The sequence below is a fragment of the Drosophila takahashii genome, chromosome 3R (assembly GCF_030179915.1).
Source record: "Drosophila takahashii strain IR98-3 E-12201 chromosome 3R, DtakHiC1v2, whole genome shotgun sequence".
NCBI lineage: Eukaryota > Metazoa > Arthropoda > Insecta > Diptera > Drosophilidae > Drosophila > Drosophila takahashii.
The window spans coordinates 29,733,643-29,748,463 of NC_091681.1; the positions used below are offsets into that span (position 1 = coordinate 29,733,643).

Consider the following 14,821-nt stretch of genomic DNA (forward strand, 5'->3'; position numbering starts at 1 on the left):
AATTTAGATTGACTTTCCCCTCGCTAAGCACTTTATTTGAATTAAAAACGTTTGCTTTTGTCTGGATAAATCGTAAGTGAAACTGAGGACATGCCTTTACAAACCAGAAATAACATCTCCGAGCTTCAATGAGCATACCATCCCACTTATTAACCACACTTTCTCCACTCATTCGTGCCTTTGGTTTTCTTTTTTTTTGTTCCCAGCTTGAGCCCGACGTAAACCTATTAAATATTTTTTCCCAATAATTTTCAAAGCATTAGCTCATCATCAATTTGCTGCTTTGTGAAATTGGCAGCAATCACGTTATGTTCACCCAGCCACGCCCCCAAGGAAACCCACATACATACAAGCGGGGAAAGAGGAAAAATAGGGAAAAGCAAACACACACACTGGGCTTAAACATATATACACACACCCACCTATACTTAAGCACATTTGCTTAATTTTCGAAATGAGTTCGCATGACTTACAAACACCCAGCGCCCACCACCCCGCATCTATCATCCAGTATCCTTTATGGCCGACTCTTCTTTCGCCTTTGACGCTGGGTCTGAGTCATTCGTTTGCTTTCTCGTTGATTAAATACGGAAATTGTTTGACTTTAGTTAGGCGTATGCAATTAATTAAATTAGAGCACCCGAAAAACCATCAAACATGGACATTCGATGAAAAGAGTTCAAAGTAGAAATTTCATAAGGGAAAGTCAGAAAAAGTAGTATATTGCTAACATTACATCCCCTTAAATAAATGTAAAAATTATAACGATTTATTTTTCCAACAGCACATTACGGAATCAACGTATACGTTTGTCACTCGATATGACGATGTTTCTATAAATTTATGCCTTCCACTGTTGAAAGTACGAGCAGTTTAGATCTCCGGGTTGGATTTCAAGGCGTCTATTGAAATTGAATAATCATTCTTTTGTGAGGGCTGGACTTCATGCAAATTTCAATTTAGCAGGGGCACCCAAAACAACCCCAGCCATCTCCAGCTCCTTGGGCTGCCCGGGTTTACGACTTTATTTCATGACAGATTGTCATTTCAGGCGGCGAAAAGTGTAACACGCCAATCCCCGGCTGGCATAATGAGGGAATGGCGTTTTTCCATCATATTTTATTGGGCCAAGGAGCTGCGCTATTCGCTATTCATCATGTATCCGCGCATATGAAACCCATTTGCCCCAACCCAACTCATCCAATCCTGGCAGACGCGGCACGTGCCATAAAGCGGCGTGGCCAATAAAGTCGGTGCCGTTCGGGGCGATAATAAACATGCTAATGCCCATTAAGAGGCGAGTTTGAATTGAAAATCCCCAGAAATTAATGCCAGCGCCGACGTAACGTGGCTTTAGTTAATTGAACATGTCGACCGTGTAAATGCATAATTAAATTACTTCAACTTTAACTAAATCGCACACACGGTTGGACAGAAAGGTGCGCTTAAATACTTCATTAGAAGCAATTCATTTGTTTAAACGGCTGCGAAAAGAGCGTGTGCCACATAATTGAATGCACTACATGCTGCACATCTGTCTACCGGTCCATGTAATTACGTTAATTGGCCTCAAATGCTATTAAATGTTTACAAAACAGAAAGGGCGTGCAATTATGTCGAGAGCGCATGCTAAAAATAGTCTAAATAGTATGCGAAATTCGCAATCAAAAGTTTTACATTTGCAATAAGCTGAAAGCGAGAGTTCAGATTTTAAGTTGGTTAGACAATTATTATTAAATGTAAATTTATAATTCCATTTAAAATAATAAAACTGGTCAGCCATGTCAATAAATATTTATATTGTTATTCATATTTTAAACACTTTATATGGGTATTTAAAGGTTAACGGACAGATAATATATTTTAAACGGTACAAAGTAAACAAAAGCTTATATCGAAAAATTTTAAAATTGGCTTTTAAGTTTTCTTACTTAATATTATGTTTATGTAGATGCTTTTTTACTTAAAATGTTCATCTGCAAACGCAAAAAAAAAAAATAAAAAAACTTTGTCAGAAGTGGGATTCGAACCCACGCCCTCAGAGAGGACCAGAACGCTCGCACGCCCTTCTGTGAAGGGCAAGACTGAATGCCTTGAGTCTGGCGCCTTAGACCGCTCGGCCATCCTGACACGTTGCGAGCGAGTGTGCAAAAACCCCTTGAAGAGCTACGGCATTCTGTTCCCAGTATAAATCGGGGAGTTGGCGATTCTGGGGGAGGGTTATTAACTTCTGCTGCTATGATGATGATGATGATGGAGCGGTGGGCTAAAAAGCAATACCGCAAACACACATTTTCACACCCAACGTCGCATGTCTAGGAGCTATTTATAGACTGCCCCCACCTCTGCCATCTCACTCTCTCTCACTCTCTCTCTCTCTTATAAAGCTCGCGTGTGTGGGCTTTTGGGGAAGAGTGAAAAGTGGCTCTTTAATGGGCGCATTGCATACTTTCGGGCACAAATCGAAAATAAAAATTGTTGCAGCCAAAACGAAAGTCGATCGAAGAATCAACCTTCCATAATTACTTGCCATTTGGGCAGATGACTTTTCGTTACACATTAATCCCCGAATCGCCCAGAATCTGCCGAGGCTCAATGGCAGACAAAGAGCAACTTTGGCCAAGGCAACTCAATTTCAATTTATCAAATGCTTCAGCAATTTCTCTAATTGAATTTCGTTTCATTTGGCATAGCATAATTTATAAAATATAACATTTCAATGCCATTCACTCAGCCCGGCTCTCTAATCCATTGTGAGGGAACACAGCGAGGCCCAGGATCCTGGCAGCCCAGCATCCCAACATCCCGGCATCCAATCATTTTGAGCGCATTCCGCCTTCGCCGGCGATAAGTTTGCTTATAAATCACAACTGTCCGATGGCCGGGAGGATGGAGCATCCTGCAGGCTTTTAAATCGATGAGCACATCGCTGGATTGACAATAATATTTTAAAAATAATTTTATTATTTCATTCAGCCGAGCACTCATGCAGACACACAAGGGAAAACTTCTGGCGAGGAAGGGAGGGAGTCGGTGGAGGAGTACGAGTGGAGCCAAATGGGCGTGGGGCCCGGCAGGATGTCCATCAGCCTCGATGGAACGGTGCCCGGTCATGCGTGAATGTAAACGCAGCTCGGACCCACTCAAGGGGCAATAATACAAATTTGAGCTCTTCTTTCGCTCCCTCTATCTCTTTAATTAAACGACAAAATGCGAAATCTAATTGTGTTTGTCTTTTCAGTAATATTCAAAAGAATTGCACAAGTCTAGGCCCTGGGCCATCGCAGGTCGTACTGCCCGATGACGTACTTCAGCTTCCTGATGGCCAGCTCCACCTGCTCGTCGTCCACCTGGTGGTAGAGAACCAGCCTCGCAAATGCCCAGTCCCGGGCACTGGCCTTCACCACGATTCCGGCTCCGTTCTTATCCGCCACTCCGGCCTCTACTTCTCCGGACTCCACAGTGCCCAAGCGAGTGGAGAACTCACTGGCCGTCAGCTTGGGTTGGGTTATCTCCACCAGAAGAATATTGCTCTGTACAGTATCGAGATCCACGGTGATATTGGGACTCTTCAGTTCGAAAATAGCTGAGGGGAAAGTAATGTTATAAGTGGACAATCAAGAAAGGTGCAAGTTTCCCACTTACCCTTGGCTATTTTCTTGGTTCGCTCGTGATCTTTGCCCAGCAGTGGAACTATTTCTTCCAAGGCTACGAGTCCAGCGGCTGCTAACACGCCCACTTGCCTCATACCGCCTCCCAAAGCCTTGCGCAATCGATGTGCTCTAAGGATGAACAGAAGGATTATAATTATGTGATTTCAATTTTTTAAATAATCCTAAATTTTAAGAATTATTGAGAGTAATCTAATGGAATTTATTTGCTATTTTATTTGAAACAAGAACCATTAAACCATTAGTTTAAAAATATTAGAAAAAAAAGAAGATATTTGTAGACATATTAAATCAATAAATAAATAAATAAATGGCTTCTTTAAAAATATTAGAAAAAAAGGATGTATTTGTGGACATATTAAATCATTGAAGCCAAGTTTAAAAATTGCTTAAAAATGTTTAAGAATCAATTGAAACTGTAATAAGAGGTAGTTAATAAAAAGAGCCAATTTCCGCAAATACATTGAAGTGCAGAAGTAACCGGAACCGGAGAAGCAAATAAGGACCTGACAAGCAGCGAATAAGACACTCATGCCGTGGGCGGGGTCAAACTCACTCCGAAATGAAGGCCTTGGAGCCGACCAACACGGATCCCACGGGAGCCGATAAGCCCTTGCTGAGGCAGATAGACACCGAATCGAAGTCGCGGCAGATGCGCTCCACGCCCACGCCCAAGGCGGTGGCCGCGTTGAAGACCCTCGCTCCGTCCATGTGGAGGGCGATGCGGGCGGTGCCGGTGCCCACGCCTGGCTGACGGACGAGAGTGGCCAGCTCGTCCAGGAAGGCCAGCGGCACCACCTTGCCGCCGCAAATGTTGTGGGTCTGCTCCACCACCACCAGCGAGGTGATGGGCTCGTGGCAGTCGTCGTGCCGGATCCTGCGGCGCAGCTCCTGCAGGCTGAAGGTGCCATCCTGTTCGTTCTTCAGCGTGGCTAATTGGACTCCGGCCAAATGCGAGGCGCCACCTAAATGTGATTAATGAAGACGCCGCGGAGTCAGTGGGTCGGAGTGTTACTGCTGGCTGTTCTCACCTTGCTCGTACAGAAATATGTGCGATAAATCGCCGACCAGGGCCTCAGTTCCACGACGATGGCAGTGAACCATAACTGGGGGGATTATCAAGGGAGACTTTAGGGTATTCACTTGGCAATGGAGTTGGTTAATCAAGGATTCAACCGCACGCAAATCTTCCCAACTATCTGCACCCGCATTTAACTTAAATGAGGCCAGTATAATCTTTTAAACGATTCCTTCTATTCTGAATTTCTAAAAAAATTCCATACCTAAACATAGTTCAAAGAATATACCCAGAAAGCTATGGTAACTTTAGGTCTTCTAGATGATTCTCCCCTTCCTTTCCGGGAAGTTTGATAAGGTAATCATTCAAACATTTCCATAAGTTCCACAAAAGTTTAACACCTGGTCGATTTAATTGGCTTCGATTAGTTTTGAAGAGCACTCAAACTTGTAAAGATTACTAAAGATCAATTGAGACTGCCAAATAGCAACAGTAACTGATTCCTTAATAAAAACTTCAAGATTTATGGTTCTAATTTCACCAGATAATGAATTATCAATATTTAATTCAAAGGAACTATAATAAAAATATTTATTCCAAACCGGAAGTACCTCCTTGAATTTCACCTTTTATAGCCGAATATTTAATGAGCAACCCTCGTGAAAAATTAGCACAATCGCAAGTCTGAGTGCAGTTTCTTTTTGAATGAAATGCAAACTTCAAATTCCATTAGAAATATTAATTTGAGCGAATGCATAAATTACTCGAGATTGCGATGCCCGGAGCGGAGCGGTGGCTCCTTGGGCTTTCGTCCTTTATCCTTCTGTTTTTCCTTGTCCCTCGCTCGCCAACGGGGCGGCACACGTCCACGTCTAATATTAAAGTCTATAAAAATTAATGTTATGTTTATGGCTGCCCTTAGCCTTTACGATAATGTACCTGATGCATGATATGAGCTCTGCTTTCTTGTTTCTTTCACCTTTTCGCAACGACCCCACCTTGGCTTTTGTGTAATCTGAGACTGGCCTCGGTTTAAACTAATAAACATAAGCGATTCCCCACTACGGAAATCCACTAGCAGAGACCCAAAATGAGCCGGGGTTTATTTACGAGCCCCGTGTAGTTGCCACTCACTTGCCAGTAGATTTCCCATGGTACCGCTGGGCACAAAGATGCCCGCCTCCTTGCCGAAAATGGCCGCTGTCCGCGCCTCCAGTTCGTTTACGGTGGGATCCTCGCCGTAGACGTCATCCCCCACGACGGCATTGGCCATCCGTTCCCGCATCTTGTCCGTGGGCTGGCTAACGGTGTCCGAGCGCAGGTCAACAACGGAGTGGGCCGACATTTTCTGCAAGTTGATTAGCTCGGATATTAGCATAAGGTGGGCTATGTTGATTTGCCTTCTTTATGGTCAGAGTCAGAGCGAATCCCCCATGGAAATCGCGCACTCATTTACATTGAGACACGTCAGTTGCACTGCCTTAAATAATTGATATGGGCAGTGGGGCGATGGGTGATAGGCGGTTTGGGACCTTACGCCAAATAAACAATCACTTCTCGGCGGCCGCAGCGACACTCGACATTGGAATGTGCGGTTCCGCCCAGCGATTGCATAATCGTCACATTATTTTTAACACTTGATCTGCCAGCTGAACTCTTATTTTCCATTTCATTTTTATAGATTTAATTCAATTAACCAAAAAGAAAAAAAACTAGTATAAGTAAACAAACTCACTTGGTCACTTAATTGATAATGCTACACGACAATAAAAATCACACAACGTGCTCGGATCAGAGCTATCAGAAAACTGACCCCAACAGCTGCTGGGTAGCCGGTATTATGGTTCTTTATAGAGAGGCCTCCAGCAGTGCGAAATACCAGAGAGCGCTGATAATACTGTTCCCAATTGAGCAGCGATCGAATTATCGAGAGAGCCACTCTCTTTAGGCACTTTGTTTTATTTCGAGAACACTTCGATAACTTACTTTGGCTTCCTGTATAAAAACCATAAATAAATTAGAGCACACATCGATTTCTTTGGTACTTTTTTTATTAATTACATCTGAAATTTTCACTAAAATTTTACTAATTCTAACACAATTTTGTTGTTGTCTCTTCATAGTTTTCACACTCTATCCACCTGTCTCTTGGCCAATTAATGCTCTCTATATCAACCACACAAGGTACAATTGAAAAACGTTACAATAATAAAAACAAATTTAACTTAGCTATGTACGCAATAATAGTAATAATTAGTTTGTTAACAGTAGTTCTTTTCTCTTTCTTTCGTTTTGTTTCCCACATGGTGAAGTACATGATTCTCGCTGGAACTGATTGGACTAACTAATAAGACGATCCTTGAATCGGATAAAGCTACGCCTGATATCGATCATAAAGTTAGGTCAACTTACGAACTAAACTTGCAACAACGTTTCTTGAGAATGGGCGGGGGTCTGGGGGTTGGGTATGTTTGCATACGGGAAAAGTGTATGCACATAAAAGTCATAAAATGTATGAAAAAATTATAAATAAATATTTAGAAAATAGTTTCAATTTTTGTAGTTTTCCTTCTCAGTTTTAGTTCTTCTTGTTTATGTTTTATAGTCTTTTGAACGAGTTTCCTTCTGGCGCTCTTGCTGGCATTAGTTTTTACTTTCTCGTTCAGGTTGTTTGCACACTGTGTCTTTGTTTACTTTTGGCACCCACTGTAAGCGTACGATAGTGCTCGGTAAGATTAGGGTGTGCGATTGGGTGGGAGGTACTCAATTTTCATTGCCAATCAATGCTTTTCCAGCTGCCCGACAAACAATCTAGGTGAAAGTATAAACATTAGAGTGAATTCATTTCCGCCCTCGGCTCTTGGCCTTTTCCATCTCCCTCCTCTCATTTTTGGTATGTGCAGACAGAGCGACAGGGATTCCTTTCCTTCACTTAGGACGCTGATCTTTTTCAAAGACCGATTGCCACCAACATTAACGCTAATTGTTTTTTTGTTTTAGTTTCAACACACAGGACACGCGACTAACAGCTAGGGGGTTTAAGCTAATGCTCTAGGATGATTTCTGGGTTCACTCGAGCGGTCTCCTCGTCGTAGCCTCATCGCTACGAGGAGAGGTCCGTCTCGGATCCGTCCACGTCGCCTGGTGGATTTCGCTTTATGCAGTCCCGTATGCTCTGCAGGATGATGCCGGTCCGCCGGTCCAGGGCATCCAGATGGGGCTGCCAGAGCACCGGACTCACGGGATCCTGGCTCAGGGACTCGCTCATCAGCTGAGACAGCAGCTTGGGTCCATTGTGGAACCTGCAGGTGAGTTTAAAGGATTTTCATTTAATTTTGCTATTAATTTATATTTTTAGTTGATTTTTTTGTAATCCATGGATAAGTAAACAATTAATTCAAGCTTGTGAATAATTTAGCATCGCCAAACAAATAATATTATTAAAATCAGGAGAAAGCAGCTCGGCCCTGCAATGTTTGATTAATATAAATACACATTGGCAAATTAATTATTAAGTAATTCATACATATATTTGGTATTTAAATAACTATTTTAAATCCGATTTACTGAAACTCTGATTATTGGCTTCGCCTAAGAAGTATTTGAATATTTCAAACTAAGCTTTCTAGAAATGCTATTAAACTGCATAAATTCTGCTACACATTAAATGGTGAAATTCATGGACTGCCTCGTAGAATTCATGACTTAATGCAATACTCACTCCAGCAGCTTGACGAGCGTCGACTTGCGTATCAGGCAGCACTGCAGAACGGGCGCCAGGATGGAGAGCTCGTCGTGGAAGGGCCGCCCGAAGCCACGGCCGTGGTCCAAATGCAGGGGGAACGTCTCATTGCCGTAGACCCTGGGAATGCAAACGAAAGCCGGGCCAAATTAGAGAATATTCGGCAATCAGCCAGGCCAGGCCCATCCCATTCCTTTGGCGAGATTGTCGGGGCATAATTGCCTGGCAAAAGTGGCTATCCCACCCTCAAGGAAAGTCAGGAATGAACTAGGAGGCAGGTGTTTGCTGGGTGCCAGCGATGACATCGCCGTAAGCTCAACAAACGCTTTTGCATAACAAACAATTTAGCAGCAGCAGACCAGCCAAGTCACCTGGCACCTGCTCTCGGTCTCCAAAGCCTCGGCATCGATGATGTGGGGCGTTGGAGTGGCGGCTTACTGGCTGGAGATGTTTTGCAACCTTTTGCAGGCGGTCTGGAAATATCTTTCCAGCTGCTGCATCTGCCTCATCGGCGGCTACACGGCTGTTTGGCTGCTTGGCTGCTGGGCTGCTGGGCTGCTTGGCATGCAGGTGCTGGCATATCCCCGGCAAATGCAGGCGCTTAGGCGCACACGGGGCGCATACGTAACGTGCCAAAGGCAGACCGAGGATACGGCGGCAGGAAGCTAACAAAGCCATGTGTGCGGAAATAAACCGATCGCATTAGTTACCATGCCAGGGACCCAGATACACAGAGCACTCACACACACACCGACATCCGGCTTAACCCCACAGTGCCCACCCAATATATACTCACTTGAATGTCTCGTAATGATGACGATCCATGTTGCCAGTGAGAAAATCAAAGACGGCCATGTCCATCAGGTCATACAGCCGCCTGCCGTCGTCGTAGGGCGGAATGTCCCGGACCTAAGTGGGCGTGGCACGGGGAAAAAGGGAAAATCAAATGCAAAATTAAGCTGCAGCTCGGCCAGCGATGTCTTAATTAAGTCAGCTACAGAGCTGTTGCCTCCTCCCCCGCTACGACCACAATAAAAACATTTGCATTTCAATCGAGTTTAAATGCAAATTAAATAAAAGAAACCGCAGCTCAAGAGGGCGGGGGGTTTGGGGCACTTGGAGGATACATACCAGGGCACAATAATTGGCATCTGTCTCCCATTGGGCCTTCTTCCTTTTGTGGTAGGACCGTCGCCAGGGATGCCGCCACAGCTGTTGGGGAGAAAGTGGAGAAAGGAGAGGAGAACCGGAAATCAATTCGCATTCTTGCAGGCAAAAACAGCAAACGGTTAACAGAATTGCCCGAGTTATGCCTGTCTTAGCGGCTGGCATTCGGTTGTATATTTACACTTGGAAATGTAGTTTTTTTTATTAAAAGGGAGCCCTTGAATGGATAGGTAAATATCTAATAGCGAAATATTTTATTCTTGATAGGAAAGGATAAAAAGAGTCCTATCTAAAATTCAAAATGTAAGTTTTTTTCTGTTTTTTAGAGAATAAATATTTTATTTAGTTTTAACCTGTACTCTTAAATTATATCTTTTTATTAGGTCATCTAGTGACGGATCTAGAATTTGGTTGTGGGGGAATCAGAACACATTTTTTGTTGCATACTTTTTGAATACCCAAATTCCTTTCACCCATTTCCCTCCCCTGTGAATCCTCCTGTGAAATAGTCACCATTTCATCAAAGCCCCGTTATCTTGATTGTTTTTCCCCGAGTGTAGAAATATTAATTTTGCTTTATGGCTGCTCTCGCTCTCCCTGACTTTCTTGCGAATTCTTCCAACTGCAGGCCAAATTAATTTTGCTTAAATTAAATTATTTGCCCGCCGCCCTCCAAGGCGGGCAATAAAACTTTTGCGCAACCCCCGCGCGCTCTACTTTCGTGGCCACCGCAACTTACCTTCCGTCCCTGGGTTGCGGGGGGTCAGGGGTCAGCAATAGCGACAACAACAACAAGAACAACGACAACGACAACGGGATCGGGAACAGAAACAGGAACAAGAAACAGGAACAGGAACGGCAAACGGGAGCGGGAGCAGCAACACAAAAAATATATATGAAATATATATAAAAGAATTAAAAATAAGGGGGGCTGTTCGCCAAGGCAGCGCGCAAAAATGCATAATAAAAGCTCGGCGCGTTGGGCGTTTTGTGCTGAGTGGGCGTGGCGTCGTCGCAGGCGGAGTGTGTAATGACCGGAAGCAGGGGCGCCGAAGGGGGGTTCTCGCGTTTTCGCAGGGGGCCAACGGTCCCAAGAATGCAGCAGGCGGTGCAAAGCAAAGCAAGGCAAACAGAAAGCGGAAAATGCAAACTGGGGGAAAAGCAACAAACTGCTACAAAAAAAAACGTGAAAGAAGCAAACATAAAGCAGAAAACTCAGGTAAGTTAACGCTGCCATGGTGACAGCGGGGCGGTTCGGGGCTTTGGGTTCTCATAGCGCTCTTTAGCTCCACTGTTCACCTTAGCTTAGCCGAAAAAAAAATATGCATAAATCAAGCAAAATTAAATTTTATAAGAGCAGCGGGAAATGGAAAGGGGGCAAAAAAAAGATAGAATGTGAGGCAAGCAATTTGCAATTTTTGTTAGCTGCGCGTTAAATGGACTTGATAAATTCGTGGAACGCGATGGAAAAGCTTTAAGATGCAATGACTTTTATGAAAATGAACCCATAAATCGGCGGATTATCACAGAATGCATTGTTGCCAGTGTTAATTGATTTTAAATTAATATCGGATTGAACAATTTAGTAATGAATAAATTCTTATAATATTTCATTATTTATGAGTCCCAAAAAGTTTTAGTCATTGGGATGGAATGTTGCTAAAAATTAACAATTTGAGGTCAGTTCAACATTAGATTAATCTAATTATTTATTTTTGAAGATGCCTTAAAGTATGCCATGGTATATTTCATTGCTGAATTCGAGTGTAAGCTTGTTTCTTTCCTTTTAATTATTTTAAGGTATATTTCAATCTTTAATTGATAAATTTATTATAGGTAAAATAAATTTCAAATGAATAAGCCTATTTAAATGAAATGTCCTATTGTTATCTTAAAATCCCTTGGATTTAAAAGATATCAGTAAAATTATTCAATTCCACTTTATCCTCGCTTAATCTAATCAATTGTTAAGTTATCATCATTATTTTCCCCTTTTCATTTCAGTCATTCCAATTTAGTTGCCCGTAGAACCCCCCTAACTGAATTCCCAAAGCATTTAACAAGCGTGCAAATCAAATTTGCAACTTAATTAAAATTCTGTTCAGTTACAAAAAATTTGCTCGTTGTTTACAGCGCTGGGGAAAACAAAACTTAGTCAGGCCGGAAAAGGAAAGTAAGAAAACCTTAACAGCAAAAAGGGGAGAGATTTACCGGAAAAAGGGGAAAAGAAAGGGGGCTGCAGAAAAGGAGAAAGAAAAATGATCTCTTGTGCATAATTTACAGTTTTGCCTTACGCCAAATCTCAAGTATACACTTAACCATTTTCTACTTGTAAACTGTTTGGAGAGCGAGCCGCAAAAAAAAGGGGGGAAATAAAGAGAATTATTCCTTTGAGGCTTCGGGGCAGGAATAGGGATACTAAAAAAAATATATATCTATGTATAAAATAGACTAAAAATAAAATGCCTCTGCTGCGGCAAATCTGAGGGATGAGTCAGATGAACCCTTTTTATGGCCGCAGCTCGCCAACTGAGGCAGTCCTAAAGTCCTGAAGTGGACAGGACTGGGCTTTAATTTTTCGGTAATTTGCATTTAAAAGCTGTTGCCGTTGTCCCTTTTTTCCTGTTTTCATCATTTTCCCCCGGATTGCCGCTCTGTGTTTTTTCGGTTGATGGAGTGGACTCTAGAATTTATTAACGCCAACGACTGAGCCCTGGGTTTCCTGCATTTTATATTCCATTTTACGCTTTACCAGCCGCTGAAGAACTGATACAATATTTCTGCTCTTAATTCAACGGCCAAACGAATAAATGAAATGGGAATGGGAATGAAGTGGCTCGCTGGGGAGCGTGAGGGTAATGGTGAAAGGTAAACGAGTCCGAGGCACACAAACAAAGGATGAAAGGCATACGAACAACAGAAATTATGCAAATTAAAAGTGAGTTCTTTTCGCTTTTTGGGCCAGTCAGCCAGCGCTAGCGCCATTTAAAATTCCCTCTAAGCCTTAAGTGAGTTGTTCGGGGCTCATGTAATTCTGCGAACTGACCACCACCCAGTCCATAGCTCACCTGTTGCGAACCACACACACAAAGCTTACAGGCTAGAGACTACAGACTTCAGACTACAGACTACGGACTACAGACTAAGTAAATAAAGTGATTTGTTATTTGGCCCGGCCAGGCGCACGAAATTGGTAATGAAAGCGGGCGGAGCATAAATTGTAATCTGGCGCAGTGTTGAAGCTGGCCGTGCATTAATCAAAAACCACTTAGCCAGGCCCACAGACATGATCCCCAAATACCCATACCCAAACCCACATGCGTGCTCTTGGATGCTGGATGAAGTGTCTGCGACCTGGGTTGCTGGTGGGGATAGGGATGGGAATGGAGATGGAGATGGAATGACTCGAATACATACCTTGCGATTGCCCGACTCAAAGTTGGGCAGAAAGGCGGCGAAGGAGCCCTCCAGCATGTCCGGGTTGCCGCAAATGGCATGCGAGGTGTCACAATAGTACGAGCACTTGCCATGGAAGCATAAATTCAGCGATGGCGAAACAAAGAACGTCTTCAATAAATTCTCCTCGGCCAGTTGATAAATTTCGGTCGTAATGTTCAGCGTTCGGCCGGCCACGGGCATGGCACGCCGGAATCCCAGGATCCTGAAATGGAAGAGAGGCGCAGAAAAGCGGTTAACAAAATGGCAGAAAAAATTAAGGGGTGCAGCTGGGGAGGAGAAGTTACCCGACTATGAGATATCCTGTTATAAAAATAAATTTCAGATACCCAAAAATAATTAAAAACCCATTTTCACAAAAAAAAACTCTCAAAAAAGATTTAAAAATTCCAAATAAATTGAAGTACCTATCATTCTTATAAATCCAGAATACAATATACCCTAGGGGCCCCATCGAATACCCCTTATAAACAGAAACATCCTACGAAATAACAGCTCAGCGAGTAAACTTTTCCTTAATGGTTCGGGGTGGCGACGGGAAAAGACTGCGTGTGAAGCGGAATGCGTGATCAAGAATAAGAAAAATATTTGTGGACTGTTGTCAGGGAGACGATTGGGAATAATACAATAAGGAAAATAATTCCATGTTTATTTAAGGAAACCCAACCGCACAACAATTGAGCTAATTGAGTGAAACCCGAGCTTCAGTCTCGTCTCGCCGGTTCGACTCTCCAGCTTGATTTTCATCAATCAAATCGGGATGGCTGAGTAAAAAATAGATTCGACATCAAATCAATGAATGAAAATTTCAGCAATCTTTCCGGCGAGTCACGGTTAATCTCTTTTGGGGATCTGAAAGGGTTTTTCGGTGAGATTTATGGTCGGGAATATGTGTGTGTGGAGGCGGTGGACTGACCAGAAAATATTATCGAAATTATTTGGCAACATGAAGCATGTTCCATTGTCTGGGGGTCGACGGCAGCCTGGGGTCAATGGGAAAATGCCGTAAATTTCCATCACCCACCCGGAGCCACTCCATCACACACTCCATCCACTCCATTAGTGGGCTGACAGGACGGGCTAGCACAAGTTCGTCCTGGCAATCCTCCGGAGTTTGGCCAGCCAATCGACAGGAGAGTTGGCCAACTCGATGGGTTGGGACTTTGCCGCATGTGCGTGCGTTTGGCAGCCACAACAATTACACAAGTTATGACGCCTTATCTAAATTCAAAAATCCCCCGGCAATTAACCTGGCCGTCAAAGTTTTGTCAAAGCCAAGCAGCAGCAGCTGCTAACTATGCAGACAATTCCAGTCTAAATTACGGCTGGACATGTCAGGCCACTTGGCCGAGTTAATTAGCCATGAAAGGGCGCAGATAGCCCGGTTGGCAGTCGGCTGGGTTATGTGGCCACATCATTTACATGAGCTGGGGGCGCCACACAGCTTTTTGCCTTTTGAAAAATATATTCTTAAACATCATTTAATGGCGCCATTTGGCCTTGGCCTCCCCCGAACGGGTAAATGTATGGACATTTTTTATTTTATTTGGCCCGGCCATCATAAATAATGGACATAAATTGACTGCGGTCTGACCTCAGTATGTGTGTGTGTGTGTGTCAGGATTATTGGGATTCTAATCGCAGAGGGTCAGGCATCCAAAGTGTTATAAATTTGAATGCCGAATGTTGGCCAAGGGACCGGTTCACTTGGCGGACAAATTGGTTAATTTGATTGCTTTGTCATGCACTAAAAAAACGAATAACTTT

General features: G+C 43.3%; 2 protein-coding genes and 1 non-coding gene across 3 annotated transcripts in view; all 3 read right to left on the bottom strand.

Annotated features, from left to right (window-relative positions):
* Positions 1-2,009: 2,009 nt before the first annotated feature.
* TRNAL-CAA (transfer RNA leucine (anticodon CAA)) lies at positions 2,010-2,130 on the bottom strand. The gene is made up of 2 exons: positions 2,093-2,130; positions 2,010-2,054 (listed from the first exon to the last, which is right to left on the bottom strand). It is a non-coding gene; the product is annotated as a tRNA-Leu (tRNA).
* A 1,040-nt stretch (positions 2,131-3,170) lies between these two features.
* On the bottom strand, positions 3,171-6,514 carry LOC108065439 (uncharacterized). The gene is made up of 6 exons (XM_017153437.3): positions 6,425-6,514; positions 5,824-6,037; positions 4,703-4,777; positions 4,228-4,636; positions 3,646-3,782; positions 3,171-3,586 (listed from the first exon to the last, which is right to left on the bottom strand). The coding sequence occupies exons 2-6, from the start codon at positions 6,032-6,034 to the stop codon at positions 3,267-3,269; spliced, it is 1,152 nt and encodes a 383-aa protein (XP_017008926.2). The 5' UTR covers positions 6,035-6,037; positions 6,425-6,514; the 3' UTR covers positions 3,171-3,266.
* A 208-nt stretch (positions 6,515-6,722) lies between these two features.
* Positions 6,723-14,821, bottom strand: part of LOC108065352 (extracellular serine/threonine protein CG31145) — a 68,330-nt gene continuing 60,231 nt past the window's right edge. Inside the window, exons 13-17 of the mRNA XM_044395744.2 lie at positions 13,016-13,259; positions 9,563-9,643; positions 9,228-9,340; positions 8,411-8,551; positions 6,723-7,991 (exon numbers count right to left, since the gene is read on the bottom strand). Coding sequence (XP_044251679.1) covers positions 7,793-7,991; positions 8,411-8,551; positions 9,228-9,340; positions 9,563-9,643; positions 13,016-13,259 — 778 coding nt within the window. The 3' untranslated portion in view covers positions 6,723-7,792. The remainder of the gene's footprint in view (positions 7,992-8,410; positions 8,552-9,227; positions 9,341-9,562; positions 9,644-13,015; positions 13,260-14,821) is intronic.

Excerpts from the sequence above, each read along its gene's own strand:
- LOC108065439 (XM_017153437.3), bottom strand. The coding sequence starts at position 6,034 with ATGTCGGCCCACTCCGTTGTTGACCTGCGCTCGGACACCGTTAGCCAG. Across the intron at positions 4,778-5,823 it reads CATGGGAAATCTACTGGCAA|TTATGGTTCACTGCCATCGT; the intron begins GTGAGTGGCAAC and ends TAATCCCCCCAG. Across the intron at positions 3,783-4,227 it reads TCCAAGGCCTTCATTTCGGA|AGCACATCGATTGCGCAAGG; the intron begins GTGAGTTTGACC and ends GTTCATCCTTAG.